The sequence below is a fragment of the Heteronotia binoei genome, chromosome 14 (assembly GCF_032191835.1).
Source record: "Heteronotia binoei isolate CCM8104 ecotype False Entrance Well chromosome 14, APGP_CSIRO_Hbin_v1, whole genome shotgun sequence".
In the NCBI taxonomy this organism is placed as follows: domain Eukaryota; kingdom Metazoa; phylum Chordata; class Lepidosauria; order Squamata; family Gekkonidae; genus Heteronotia; species Heteronotia binoei.
The window spans coordinates 71,340,664-71,353,922 of NC_083236.1; the positions used below are offsets into that span (position 1 = coordinate 71,340,664).

General features: G+C 51.6%; 1 protein-coding gene across 2 annotated transcripts in view; it reads left to right on the forward strand.

Moving 5' to 3' along the window:
• Positions 1 to 5,994: 5,994 nt before the first annotated feature.
• The window catches only part of NFAT5 (nuclear factor of activated T cells 5), a 52,724-nt gene continuing 45,459 nt past the window's right edge, over positions 5,995 to 13,259 (forward strand). For both annotated transcript variants that reach the window (XM_060254541.1, XM_060254542.1), the window contains exon 1: positions 5,995 to 6,097. In XM_060254541.1, coding sequence (XP_060110524.1) covers positions 6,025 to 6,097 — 73 coding nt within the window. In that variant the 5' untranslated portion in view covers positions 5,995 to 6,024. The remainder of the gene's footprint in view (positions 6,098 to 13,259) is intronic.

The window sequence follows — 13,259 nt, forward strand, 5'->3', positions numbered from 1 at the left end:
CGTCAAGGCAGCCAGTGTCTCTCTCCAGCCCCCACCCGCGGGCTGAGGGGGTGCAGGTGGGCAGGGGCGTCCTCGCCTGGCCGGGCTCCAGGACTGGACGGGGCGGGAGTCCCGCTGCTGCCCGGCGTCGGCAGAGCCCTTCCCGGTGGAAGCCATAAAGGGAGGGGGAGGGCCGAGGGCGGCAGCGGCTCCTCCCCCCCCACCCCCCCCCGGGCTTCGACGCCGGCCGTGCAGGAGGAGGAGGGGGGAGGCGAGGCTGAGGGGCGGCCGCCTGCGCCTGAGTCTCCCTCGCGGCTTCGCTGCTGCCCTGGGCTTCGGGCGAGCAGGCTGGACCCCGTCGAGGACGCCCCCGCTCTGCTGCTGCCGCCGCCGCCATGCGCTCCTCCGCGCTCGCCGACCAGGGCGCCCTGTGCGCCGCCGCCCCGCTCCACCTCTGGCCCTGGCGCCCCCTCGCCCGCCCAGGTAACCCCTCGCCCGCCCCGCCCCGCTTCCCTTCCCGGGCGCCTCTCGCTGGCTGCCCTCCAGCCTCGGCGCCGGCCGCGGGATCCCGCTGCAGCAAGGGCCGCCCCCTGCCCTGCCGTCGGCCAGGGCTCTCGGCTTCCTTGGGCCGCCTTTCCGCGCCAGGCGTTGTTGGGTTGGTGGCGCCGCCAGTTGCCTGGAGTTCCGCAAGCTCGCTGCGCTTCACAGCAGCTCCGCTCCCCAGCCCAGCCCACCGCACCCCTTTCTCGTGTGCCCCTCTTGGCTCTCCCCAACTCTGCCCGGAAAGAGCAGCAGCTTGTTCGAGGGGCGGGGAGCAAAGGGGGCAGATCGGGGCCCTCCAGCTGGAAGGGGGGGCGGTCCTCCAGGCCTCTGCTCTGCCGGATGGGGGGGTTGGACCCTTGGCCCCCACCGGCGCTTTGAGTCCCACAGCACCCCACAACCAGGCTGTTGCGGGGGGTGAACTTCCAGAGGCCCTGAAACGCTGCTGGGCTCTCTCGAAGGGGCCCTTGGGTGGCGGTCTCGCCGGACCAAGAGGGCGCTTTCCCTCCCTCCCTCCCTGGAAAAGAGGCCTCCCTTTCTCCTCTTGCCTGCTGTCCCAAGGGGCAGACCGGGGGCTGCTCCATCCCTGGGGTGCCAGGCCATGCCACCCTCTCCTGGCCCTCAGCAGTTTGCCAGCCAGGGTGGCGGGGAGGACTGCAGGGGGAGGAGGGGGCCTCCAAAGGACTTCACCCACTGCTGCTTCTGCCCCCCCTCCCCGCCTAACACCTCCCAGGAGAACTGCAAGAACAACATGGGGGTGATGGCACACGGGCCGGGTAGGTGGGTATATTAATTGGCCAGTTGGGTGAGGGGAATGTGGCCATTTTTATTTATTTTATTCGGTTTTTATTCCACCCTCCCTGCCAGCGGGCTCAGGGCAGATCCCCAGGACAAAATACAACAATAGAAAGACGATAATCTCATAATTAAAAAACAGGTAAAACCAATATAACTTAAAACTGGTAACACTTTTGGTTCAAGTGGAATAATCTCCGAAGTCAGAGCCGCTGGGCCAGTAAGAATCTCCCCAGTCTGGGCTGCAAAGAGATGGAGCGCTTCAGCAAGGGGGGGGCAGGTGACCTGAGGGCCTGGAGGGCACCATGGTGGGTCAAGGGGCAGAGAGGGTTGGGGGGACCTGGCTTCCAGCCCCTGCGGAGGGTCCTTGGGCTGGGTACTTTGAGCTGAACCTCTTTCCCAGGGGGAAATATTTCTGAAAGTTGGAGGGTGTGTTGAGGAGAGGCGCTGGATGCTAAGCTGCAAATTCGGTGCCTCTACCTCAAACAACAGCTTCTCCAGAGCCCTGGATACTCACAGATCAATTTTCATTATACCCTATGGGAATCGGTCTCCATAGAGAATAATGGAGTGTCCAGCAGACATTTCCATCTCTCCACCTTCTTCCTAATGCCCCTGAAGTGGGTGGAGGGCCTCCAAACTGAGGGATCCCCTGCCCTCACCTGGGGATTGACCCCTGTAGTGCTAGGTGATCATGCTGTGTTTCCTTGGGAGGGGATTGTGCATCAGTCCTGGGAGCCCTTGAAAGGAGCACGCAAGCGGCACCAAGCCAGGTCTGCCTTTAAGGATGCAGCTGCTGGGGTGGTCTTGGGTGCGAAGGCTGCAGATTCTTGGAAGACTGGGAATGTTCCATCTGGAGAAGAGGAGGTTGAGAGAGGGCAGGCTTGCTCCCTTGAAGTCTGTGAAGGGCTGCCCCGTAGAGGAGGGCAGGGAGCTCTGCCCCTTGGCGGCAGAGGAGAGGACTTGCAGTCACGGGCACGAGCTGGAAGGTACAAGCTGGATATTAGGAAAAACCTTTTTACAGTCAGAGTCGTTCAGCAGTGGACTCAGCTCTCCCGCATTGGCAGTCTTGAAGCAGCGGCTGGATGAACGCTTGTTGGGGATGCTCTGGGTTGGTCCTGCATTGAGCAGGGGGTAGGACTAGATGACCTATGGGGCCCCTGTCAGCTCTGGGATTCCAAGGAGGGGATGGGTCTGCTTTCAGGATGTAGCTTGGAAGGGGGGGGAGGCTGCACAGTGGCAGAGCTGACTTTGGCCTAGCCTGTCAAGAGCTCTCCCTGCTCTGGGGAGAGAAAGCCATGAGGCAAAGTCTCCGCTATGCTCCGTAGCAAGGCAGGAAGTGCTGGCGTGACCTGGGATCACCGGAGCTGCTGACAGACTTGCTGTTTTCTGACTGCTTTTTCCAAATGGTCACTGGAAAATAAGCAGTGACTTCCCTTGGGCTTGCGGTGACTTGAGACGAGTGACCCATTAGGGAAGCACCTGCTCCCCCTCCCCATTTGTGGGTCCTGGCTGGAGGGTTGTCCTGTTGACCGCTGCTCTGAGAAGCACTGCAGCAGGCAGGATCTCCAGGGCCATCCTAAGCAGCATTTACCTGTCTGCCTCCCATGGGGAGATGACCGCTCTCTCTCTCTCCCAACCAGTCATAGTCTCTGGTTTGAATGTTAATGACTTCATCCTGTTTTGTAATGTGGATCTGCCATTTCTGTATCAGGCAGACATTCGGGTCGCTGTTGAGTCTCTCTTGGAGCTCCTTAGAGATAATAAATGCGGTCAGGGAACAGTCCGTCATTTGCTTCTGGAAGGGATTTCATAGAATCAGAGTTGGAAGGGACCTCCAGGGTCATCTAGTCCAACCCCCTGCACAATGCAGGAAACTCACAGACACCTCCCCCTAAATTCACAGGATCTTCATTGCTGTCAGATGGCCATCCAGCCTCTGTTTCAAAACCTCCAAGGAAGGAGAGCCCACCACCTCCTGAAGAATCCTAGAATCCTAGAGTTGGAAGGGACCTCCACGGTCATCTAGTCCAACCCCCTGCACAATGCAGGAAACTCACAAATACCTCCCCCTAAATTCACAGGATCTTCATTGCTGTCAGATGGCCATCTAGCCTCTGTTGAACAACCTCCAAGGAAGGAGAGCCCCCCCCCCCACCTTCCAAGGAAGCCTGTTCCACTGAGGAACCGCTCTCACGGTCAGGAAGTTCTTCCTAATGTTGAGCTGGGAAACTCTTGATTTGACCTGCAAAGCTGCTTAGAATCACTTGGGGCTCTAAACTGATGCAAGTGATGGTATTGTGAGGCCCAGGCCTGGCTGCCCCAAGTGAGTTCCACGGAGATTGCCTTGTCCTTGGGTGGGTGGGTGTGTGTCTGTGGAGCAGGGCTTGACCTTTGGAATCCTTCAGAGCACCAGTCCATGACAATGTAAAAATGTCTCATTGTTAAGATTCCAGCGCCTGTAACAATGGGATATTTCCACAGCCTTTCAGGAGAACGTGCTATCAATATTATTGTCAGCATGTTACAAAAAATCACCACTGTATTGTGAGTCCTGACACATGAGTGGATTCTCTAAAAGTAGCAGAAACAAAATGACCTGTTTTTATCGAAGCTTAAGAACGAACAATCCTGGATGCAGATCGGGAAACTTGGACAAAGTGCAACATAAATGTACTGCAAGCAAGGAGGAGGTTGACACAGAGCCAGCCAGAATGGGGAGGGGGGGAAAAGCCTCCAAACCCTGGAGAAACTCTGAGATTAAGCAGAGAGATTGGGTTTGTTTCTTTTACAAAGGACACAGCAAGAGAACATAACAAATGGCATGCAGAAAAAGTGATTGTTTTTCTAATCTCTTAAGATCATGGGAATGTTTGTAGGAAATGAATAATAGCAAATTCAGAACGTGATTTTCTAAAAAGTGCTTTTCCCACTGTGTCTAACTAGACAGCAGCAGATTCACGGCTGCAGGATGTCCTGGAAGCAGAGCAGACCTCCAGTCGTGGAACAGCCAGCAAATCAGCCCCAGCGAGGCTTCCCTGCTTAGGGTAGTGCAATTTCCCTGTAAAAGAGCTTCCTTTCCTTAGGCACTTCCAGTGTGTGACTCCACCATGCAGAGCATGTGGTTTCGTTGTCCTACAGCTCCCCCCCACCCACTGTCTGTGGTTGGGCCAGGCCCTCCTTGCAGTCTCCAAGGGCTGTGGATGGGGCTGAGCAGGGCTTTTTTTGTAGCAGGAATCCCAATCCTCCAAGAGCTTACAGGGCTCTTAGTACAGGGCCTACTGTAAGCTCCAAGAAGACTGGCTACAGCAGGGGTGTGTGGCCTAATATGCAAAGGAGTTCCTGCTACAAAAAAAGCCCTGGGGTTGAGAATGCATGGCCAGTCACATTCTGGGCTGGAACCCAAGCAGAAACAAGGACTTGGTTTTCAGCCTGGTACAGAATACAGGGAGAAGGCTGCCCAGGAGACTTTCTTCATTGCTTTTCTCTACTTGCAGTGTGGCCAGAGGGAACTTGCTTGGCCCAGGGAAGGGTGGGGGGGGGGGCTGCTCCCTCTGCAGGTGTCTTCCTTTGGGGGGGCCTGGTCTGTCAGTGGGTGCAGCACCTCCCGCTGGCAGGCTGAGCCACCTGCACATGCATGGACGAGGAGCAGCAGGGCTCTTCCATGGGGTCAGTGTTGAAGCAGCGGCCCCAACCTTCCCAGCTGGAGATGCGGGGCCTTGAACCGGAGCCTGTGTGCCAGCTTGCCAACGGAATGCCCAGCCCTTTGGGCACAGGGGCAAAGCAGCAGGCGCTCAGCCTGGCGCCTTGCCGTCCGTCGAGGGAGCGAGCGCCCCTTCTTCGTTGCTCTCTCTGCCTCCTCCTGCAGTTCTCTCCCCTTGGGGGCCCTGGTCTGTCCGTGGGCGCAGCACCTCCTGCTGGCGGGCTGAGCCACGTGCGCATGCATGGACGGGGAGCTGCAGGGATGTCCCTCGGGATCGGTGCTGAGGGCAGCGGCTCCAATCTCCCCAGCTGGGAATGCCGGGCCTGAACCTGAGCGCCCCGCATGCCAGCCTGCCAACGGAATGTCCTGCTGCCCTCTGGGCGCGGGGGCGACGCAGCAGGCGCTCAGCCTTGCCGTCGAAGGGGCGGCGCCTCCTCGTTGCTCTCCTGCCTCCCGCTGCAGCCCCTGCTGTTCCTTCCACGCACTGAACTGCAAGGGCCGCGGGCTCGGCCTGCTGCACCGACGGGAGGGGAGGGGAGGGGAGGGGAAGCCCCCCGGGCCCACCTCGTAACGCAGGCGCAGACGGTTCTTAGGCGCTTGCGCGAAAGCTGCTGCGCGGCTGAGGTTCTTTCCCCCTTCGCCTGGTTACGCATGCGCGGTGCGTGCCCGGACGCCGAGATTTGTTCGGCGGCTGCGGCGGCCCCTCGCGGGAGGCGCATGCGCACACGGGCGCCCCTCCCCCCGTGCCGTGCGCGCGTCTGCGCATGCCCCGCATTCTCGATGCCTTTCGGTCGCCTCCGCGGTTGTCGCTGCTCCGTTGCCCACTCGGGAGCTGGCCCGGCGGCGCATGCGCGGAGTCAGTAGCCAGGGGGTGGTCCCGCTGGGCGGCAGGCACCGGATTCCTGTCAGGAGCGGCGGCGGCGGAAGGCCCGGCCCGGCCCGCCTTCCCTCCCTCGGCGTCGAGAGCGCGGCGCCCCGCCTGCCTCTGCCCCGGCCGCGGAGCTGCGATGCCCTCGGACTTCATCTCTCTCCTCAGCGCCGACCTCGACCTCGAGTCCCCCAAGTCCCTCTACTCCAAGGGTGAGTCCGGCGGGGCGGGGCGGCCTCTGCACGTGCTCCGGCCCCGGGGGCGGGCGGGGCCTTCTTTGCAGCAGGGACTCCTTTGCATATTAGGCCACGCCCCCCGGCGTAGCCAGTCGCGCAGGGCGGCGCTTTAAGCTCCGGGAGGCTCGGCTGCATCGGGGGGGGGGTGTGGCCTGAGATGCAAAGGAGTTCCGTGTAGATGTGGGGGGGGGGTTGTTGCCAGAACATGTTAAAGGTCAAGAACATGACTCGCTTAAGGCACGTGACTAGAGAGTTTTGTTGCTTGGCTTGGGGCTCTACACTGATCTGCTTATTAGGACACACCCCTCTGATGTAGCCAATCCTTCAAGAGTGTACAGGGCTGGGATGGGGCCGGGGTCTCTCCAGACTAACCTGCTGCCTTCAGGGAGCCTTGGTGGTCCCCCCCTTCCCCAGCAGCTTTGCTTGGCCTCCTTTAGCCTGGAGTCCCAGCTTTTTGTAGCAGGGACTCCTTTGCATATTAGGCCACACCCCCTCTGATGTAGTCAATCCTCCTGGAGGTTACAGTAGGCCCTGTAAGAACAGCCCTGTAAGCTCTTGAAAGATTGGCTACATCAGAGGGGTATGGCCTAATATGCAAAGGAGTTCCTGCTACAAAAAAGTCCCTGGGCCACACCCCCTGATGTAGCCAACCCTTCAAAAGCATACTGGGCTGTTAGTACAGGGCCTACTGTATGCTCCAGGAGGATTGGCTGCACCAGAGGGGTGTGACCTAATATGCAGAGGAGTTCCTGCTACAAAAAAAGCCCTGTCCTGGATCATGTTGGGGTTCCAGGGGGGGGAGGGGGAGGCTGGCCTTGCAGCGCCTTCTGCCTTGGAAGGGCTGAGGGAAACTAGAGGGATTTAATTGAAAGGAAAACAAATGCCAGTGTTGGGGGGGGGGGTTGTGCAGGGTAGATGTGAACTATTTTGTTGCCAAAACATGTTAAAGGTCAAGAAAATGACTTGGTTAAGGCAGGTGTCTAAATCCACAAGTGACTAGAGTTTTGTTAATTGGCTTTCTTGGCATGGGGGTGTAAATTCAAAACTGGGAAGACAAGATGGAAAAAGCAGTTTGAAGCAAGTTGGGAGTGCTTGTTTATTGATGGTTTTCCCTCAGAAAACCTAGTTTCGGGCATGACAGTAGTAACTGTTGATACTCCCTCTCCAGTTGATTATTGCAAGAAACAGCAGAGCTGGCAACATTTAGGTAGTCTTTGTGAGTGCCTTCCTCCTTTAGACTCACAAGTGGTTCTGTTGCCAATGCACTAGCTTCTGACTGGTTCTGTGAGTATAACATGAGGACCTACAGATTGGAAATATCTGTTCAAAACTGAGAAAAGGGGTTGGTGAAAAGCTAATATTCTGTTCTAAGCAGTCATCACTGTTGTCCTGGCACTGTATTTTAGTAGCACAAACAGTGTTCTCATTTCTCAAAGTCTGTAATTAATAACACTCTATGAACCTGCAGACATTACTGTCAAATGAGGAGGAGGGTGAAGTCACATGCACTCGAGGGTTTTGATCATAAGAGGGCTGAAGCCATTAATTTACTGAAATATGGGTATGAGTGAATGTGATGTAGACATTTTGCAGTATGTGTCTGAGACTGTTGGGTTTAAGAAAATGTCTGTGCCACCTCTTCAGAGAACTTGCTTGAGGCAGCTTACAGAGTAAAATATAAACAAGATAAAATTGTTAAAAATTAACAAACTGTTGGAAGCCCGGTCACAGCATAAAAACAGCATAAAACATTTTGCAACTTAAAATGATCATCATAAAACTGTTCTCAGGCTAGAAGTTGACTGTAAAAACAATTGAAAACCCTGCTTTAAAAAGCCTGGGTAAAAAGATATGTTTTGGCCTGGTGCCTGAAAGGGAGGGAGTAGATAGGTGCCAGCCGAGGCTCCGGAAAGTGAGTGTTCCGTGGGTGAGGTACCACTAAAAATGTCCCATCTCTGATTGCCACCCACCTCCCCTCTGCAGACTGGTGTGCACAGTAGCCAGGCTTGTGCTTCAGAGGCTGTGCTAATGAACAAGCTAACGGCACTTGCCTGTTTTATTGGCCCAGGCTTGAGCTGCCTGCTTTGAAGATGCCCACCTAAAAGTGTGTTCTAGTCTCCTTTCACACAAATGGTGATCTTCGTGTAGCTGGCACATATGCAGAGTATTTAATGATGATAATTTGGGGGATAAAAGTGTACTCCCAGCAACAATCAGTAGCTGGTATCACAAACTCCAGATAAATGGTAAGCATCGATGTGGAATACTTGACAGTTTTGTAACCAGCAAATAAGTTTTAATTTAAAATGTGTTTGCTTTTAGAAACACTTCTCAATGAATTATGGCAGATATTGGCCAGATTGAATATGCTGAGTAAACCAGTCAGAATATCTGTTGTTCAGGTTTTTAAGTGTTTGATAAACTGCAACAGCTTTTGAGCTTCAGGCCTCCACACACAAACCCCTTCATGACTGAGTTGTGTTTATTTTGCCATCAGTGGTGATCTAAGATTCTAAGAGCACTGGAAGCAAATGAATCTCTTACTTCAGACTGCCTTAAGGTATAGATCAAGATGGGTAGTTGTATTTGATGTGGAGGTAGAAAAGGGCCAGAGCCTAGGAGCACCTTAAAGATTAACGAAATTTGTGGCTGCAGGGGAGGAGCTTTCAGGAGTCACTGCTTGTATTTTAATATGTCACGGAAGGGGTTTGAAATCTGTTTTAGGATGGTCAACTGACCAATTGCAAGTTCTATAATTATCTGCCTTCTAAGTAATGTTGTCTGCTTTAGTTTAAATGCATTTGAATATTCTTCGTATAGTTGACATTTTAAATAAACTCTGTCCCTTTTCTAAATTGTCAGGAGGAAGAGTTCTGTTTATTATTTAAAACATGTTACTGTAATAGTGAATGAAAATAATATCCAACGTGGAAAACCTGTACCTGAAGGTGACTTCTAAAAATAACATTATAAAGCAGTTTAAAGTACAATCTTTTCTCTTTGGAAACTCACTCTTCACCTGGGTGAGTAATAAGAGCTTCCTTGTGTCATTTACTATAGGAAGAGTATGGCCCACTAATTCTTGTGCAAGCAGGATGAAATTACCAGCTCCACAGGGTCATCCATGCCAGTCCATTACAGCAGGACAGAAAACTCTTTTGTCCTCCTAAAGCCTGGCAGATTAATTGTGGCATCAGCCTAGAATATCCTTCACATATCAAGCATCTAATGAAGTGGGCTGTGGGGCACCAGAACGGTGAAAAATACTTCAAGGCTCTTTTTTTGTCTTAAAATCACTGCTGTTCAGTGCCAAACAGTTATGGAAGTAACAAGGAATTTATTTGGTAAACTGTAGAAAACTGTAAATGTTTAAGTAATTAATAATTTGTTTGGTGATATAACATTGTTTTTGTGGATTGAATCTTTGTACTTAATAAAGCAGAGGGTTGCAGGCTTCTGATAAGAGTCAAAGGGATGTGGCAGGAAGCCAGGAAAAGAGATTGCAGTGATTGGAACCTGTCCATCTTGGCCATAATGTTAGAAACTGCTAAACTTAGATGAGTTGCTTGTACTACGCTTGATTTTCCGCTTTCTAGAAAGGGCTGATTCAAAGTACAAACTATTAATCTTCACCAGTTGTCTCCAATGTGTCCTGTGGTACTCTTTGCACATTTTTAGAAAAAGGGTGGGGCTAGGGGGCTTTTGCCCAGCGGTGCTTCTGACTGGCCACTGGAGGTCTAATTGGCAGCTTTTTAAAAAAAGTTGCTTCAGCAGCTGCTACCACAGCACAGAAATATTCACAGTGTGACTGAATGTGAGCTGTATGTATGCAAGAAAATGTTTTTGAACAGTGCATTCATTTTAAAAGGCATCCTACTAAAACAGAGCTTTAGCCTGAAATGTTGAAGACTGGCTTTTCAAGTTATGTGTGACATAGTCCTGATCAGTTTGTGGTTGGCTTTGTCTCCTGTGGTAGCCATTTCGGTACTTGTGCCCACCACCCTGTGCCAGAATCCCAAAGGTGCCCCTAGGCTCAAAAAGGTTGGGGATCCCTGATCTACGCAGTCCACTAATTAGTATGTCTAGTGAGTTTTTTTCCTTCTAAGTGGTTATTGGAGAGCAAATAACCCAGTAAAACCGTTTCCTTACATTTTAGTTGGGTTTTGAAATTTACTCTGTTTCAGAATGATGGCGGTGACTGGACCTGCAGCCTGATTACAAGAGCATTGAGTGTCACTTTGAGAGATCTCTTTTCATTTGCAGTTTCGTAGAAGAGATGTCACGTATACTGAAACTTCTTGAAAGGTGCTGCATGTCATTGTTGTGGATAGTCCTTTAAGTAGACATGCTTCAGTTTGTATAGATTTGGATATATTTAGTTAGGAACCTGCTCACAACTCTCAGGAATCCAGACAGCCTGAGTCCAGAGGATCTCTGGAAGGGGTCCAGCTGAGTATGTGGTGGTGTTTGCTTATTTGTTTTGTTGAACTGTTGCTGCTTTTTGGCACCAAACTGATCTGAAGCCACTTGTGCTACTGTAAAGTCACGATGAAACCTGCCGGAGGTGGTCATAAAAAGGTTGCATAATCAGAGAAAACAAATACCAGCAAAAGTATTAATGAGCAACACGATTCCAGTCAGTTTACCGAGCAGCCAGAGCACAGGTTAACTGTATGGGAGAGGAAGGTTTTTCCTGTGCTCCTAAAAGCCATGAAGGAAGGTGCTGGACGGTCTTTGGGAATGTGTTCAGTATTCTGCTGCTTCTACAGAAAATACCCTTGGTGTTGCCATCTGCTGAACTTCTGGAAACAGTGAGACACTAAACTGGTTTTCCTAGTGTTCTTGATGTTTATGTAGGTTGATGCTGCAGGAGGCAATCCTGGCTCTAGATTTAATAGTAAAACCCAGCACTCTGCTTTGGGCCTGGAACCAGCTGGAAGACAATGAAGATCAGGGGTGTCAAACTCATTTGTTATGAGGGCCAGATCTGACATAAATAAGACCTGGTTGGGATGGGCCTTGTCAGGTTGGGCCGGACCATGTTGGGCCAGGCCGTGTGTGTGCCTGTTTAAGATTAGGTAGCAGAGGTACAAAGGACACAGACAAACACAATTAAATATATATTTTTCAAAAGCTTAAAACATTAGCACTCATTGGTCCTAAAGGTGCTTTCTTTGTATTTCTCCCATGGGATCCTGGGAACTGGGCAGAGAAAGCTGTGGCTCTTTCCTTCCTTCCCCAAGGGATGGGAAGGGAGGAGCCTCAGCCAATAGAAGGAAGAGAGGCTTGGCTCAGTAGCTCTGCTGTGTGATTGAGAGTGCCTGGAAAAACATGTTCTGCCTTCCCCTTTTCCTCCCCAAGGGAGGAGCCTCAGCCAATGAAGAAAATAGGAGTTTTGCTCTATAGCGCCTGTGTTATTGAGCAAGCCTGGCAAAGCAAGCTGTGATGCAGAAGGAAGCAAGAGAGAGGGAGAAGGAAGCAGATGACAGCCAGTTGCTTGGGGGCCTGATAGGAGCCCTCCAGGGGCCTGATTCGGCTCCTGGGCCGGATGTTTGACACCCATGATTAGGATGGATCCAGATAAGTGTAGTATGATCACAGCAATCTGCGCAAGATAATCAGGTAGTCTGCAGTTTTGACTGAGAATTTTTTTAAAAAATCCAAAGATAGCCCCATACAGAGTGCATGATAACAGTCTAATCTAAATATGACCAGGATATTTATAACTGTGCTCAAGTCAGACTTTGGGCACAGTTTACCAACTAGTCTAAGATGATAAAAGGCCCTTTTGGCAGCCATTACTACCTTACAGATCAAGAGCAAGGCTGGTCCACAAGTACTCTCAGACTGCAAGCACGAGTCTTCTTCACAGGAAGTGCAGATGATTGTTGCCTTTGAATCAGCTGAACCTCTTATTAAAACCCCCTCTGTCTTGTCTGGATTAAGCTCCTGTTAATGTTTCCCCATCTGGCCCCCTACTGCCTTTGGACACTGGTATAGTAAATCCAGGCTTCCTAGGAGATATAATATAAATGAGCTGTAGAGCTGGGTGTCAAGCTGGTGACCAGCTTTGCAGAACCCAAGTAGGCCAGGGAAAGAGCAGACCTGTATTTGCTCTTAATTTGGTCACCTCAAGCAAGAGGCCTCTCATTTCTCTTACTTGTTCTAGAACCACTGTCTGGGTCTTACAAAAGGATTGGAACCACTGCGGTGGGTACCTCTTATCTACCTGTGTTACCTCTTATCTACGTTAAAAGTGATGAAGGCTGTTTCAGTGCAAAAACCAGGTTGAAAACTGGATTGGTAAGAACCCAAATAATTTATTCCATTCAAGTAAAGCTGGGGCTCTGAGACCAGCATAGGTTTGGTCCTCTTACTCAGAGATTAAAATTGGAGAAGATAGAGCTAAAATTATGAAGGCAATGGCAAGGAATAGCTTTTCAAGAGTTGGTTGTGTGGGGAAATGCCTTCTATTCCAGGACTTGAGTACAATAGTTTATTACAGAGGTCACCAAACTTTTTGAGCCTGTGGACACATTTGGAATTCTGACATGACATGGTGGGCCCAGCAACAAAAAGGCTGCTGCAGAACACATTTTTAAAAATCTGCACAGCCAATCAGAAGCCTTGCTGGGCAAAAGGCTGTACCTGTCCCCACCCACCTCCTAGAAACACTTGGTGGGCACCAGAAAAGGTGTTGGCAGTCACCATGATGCCCACAGGCACCACATTGGGAACCCCAGGTTTATAAACTTGCAAGATAATTCTTTAATTTGCACTCTGTGCTGGCACAGGCTGTAATGTGCTTCTTGCTGGTTAGTTGGAGGCAGGTGGTGAAACAAATGGAATGAGTCTCCTTCCTGGCGTAGAGCCATTCAGTGCTACAGCAGTGGATATGCCCTTGGACAGTGAGCAGCCCTTAGTTGCCCCTGTGCCATGCACCAGACGGCCCACACTCACCTCATCTTGGAAGCTAAGAAGACTCAGCCTTGCTTAGCACTTGGATGGGAGACCACCAGGGAAGTCCAGGGTTGCAACACAAAGGTGGTCAGTGGCAAGTCACCTCTGGACATCTCTTGCCTTGAAATTTCTATGGAGTCGCATAAGATGACAAGACTTCATGCCTATATATATATAT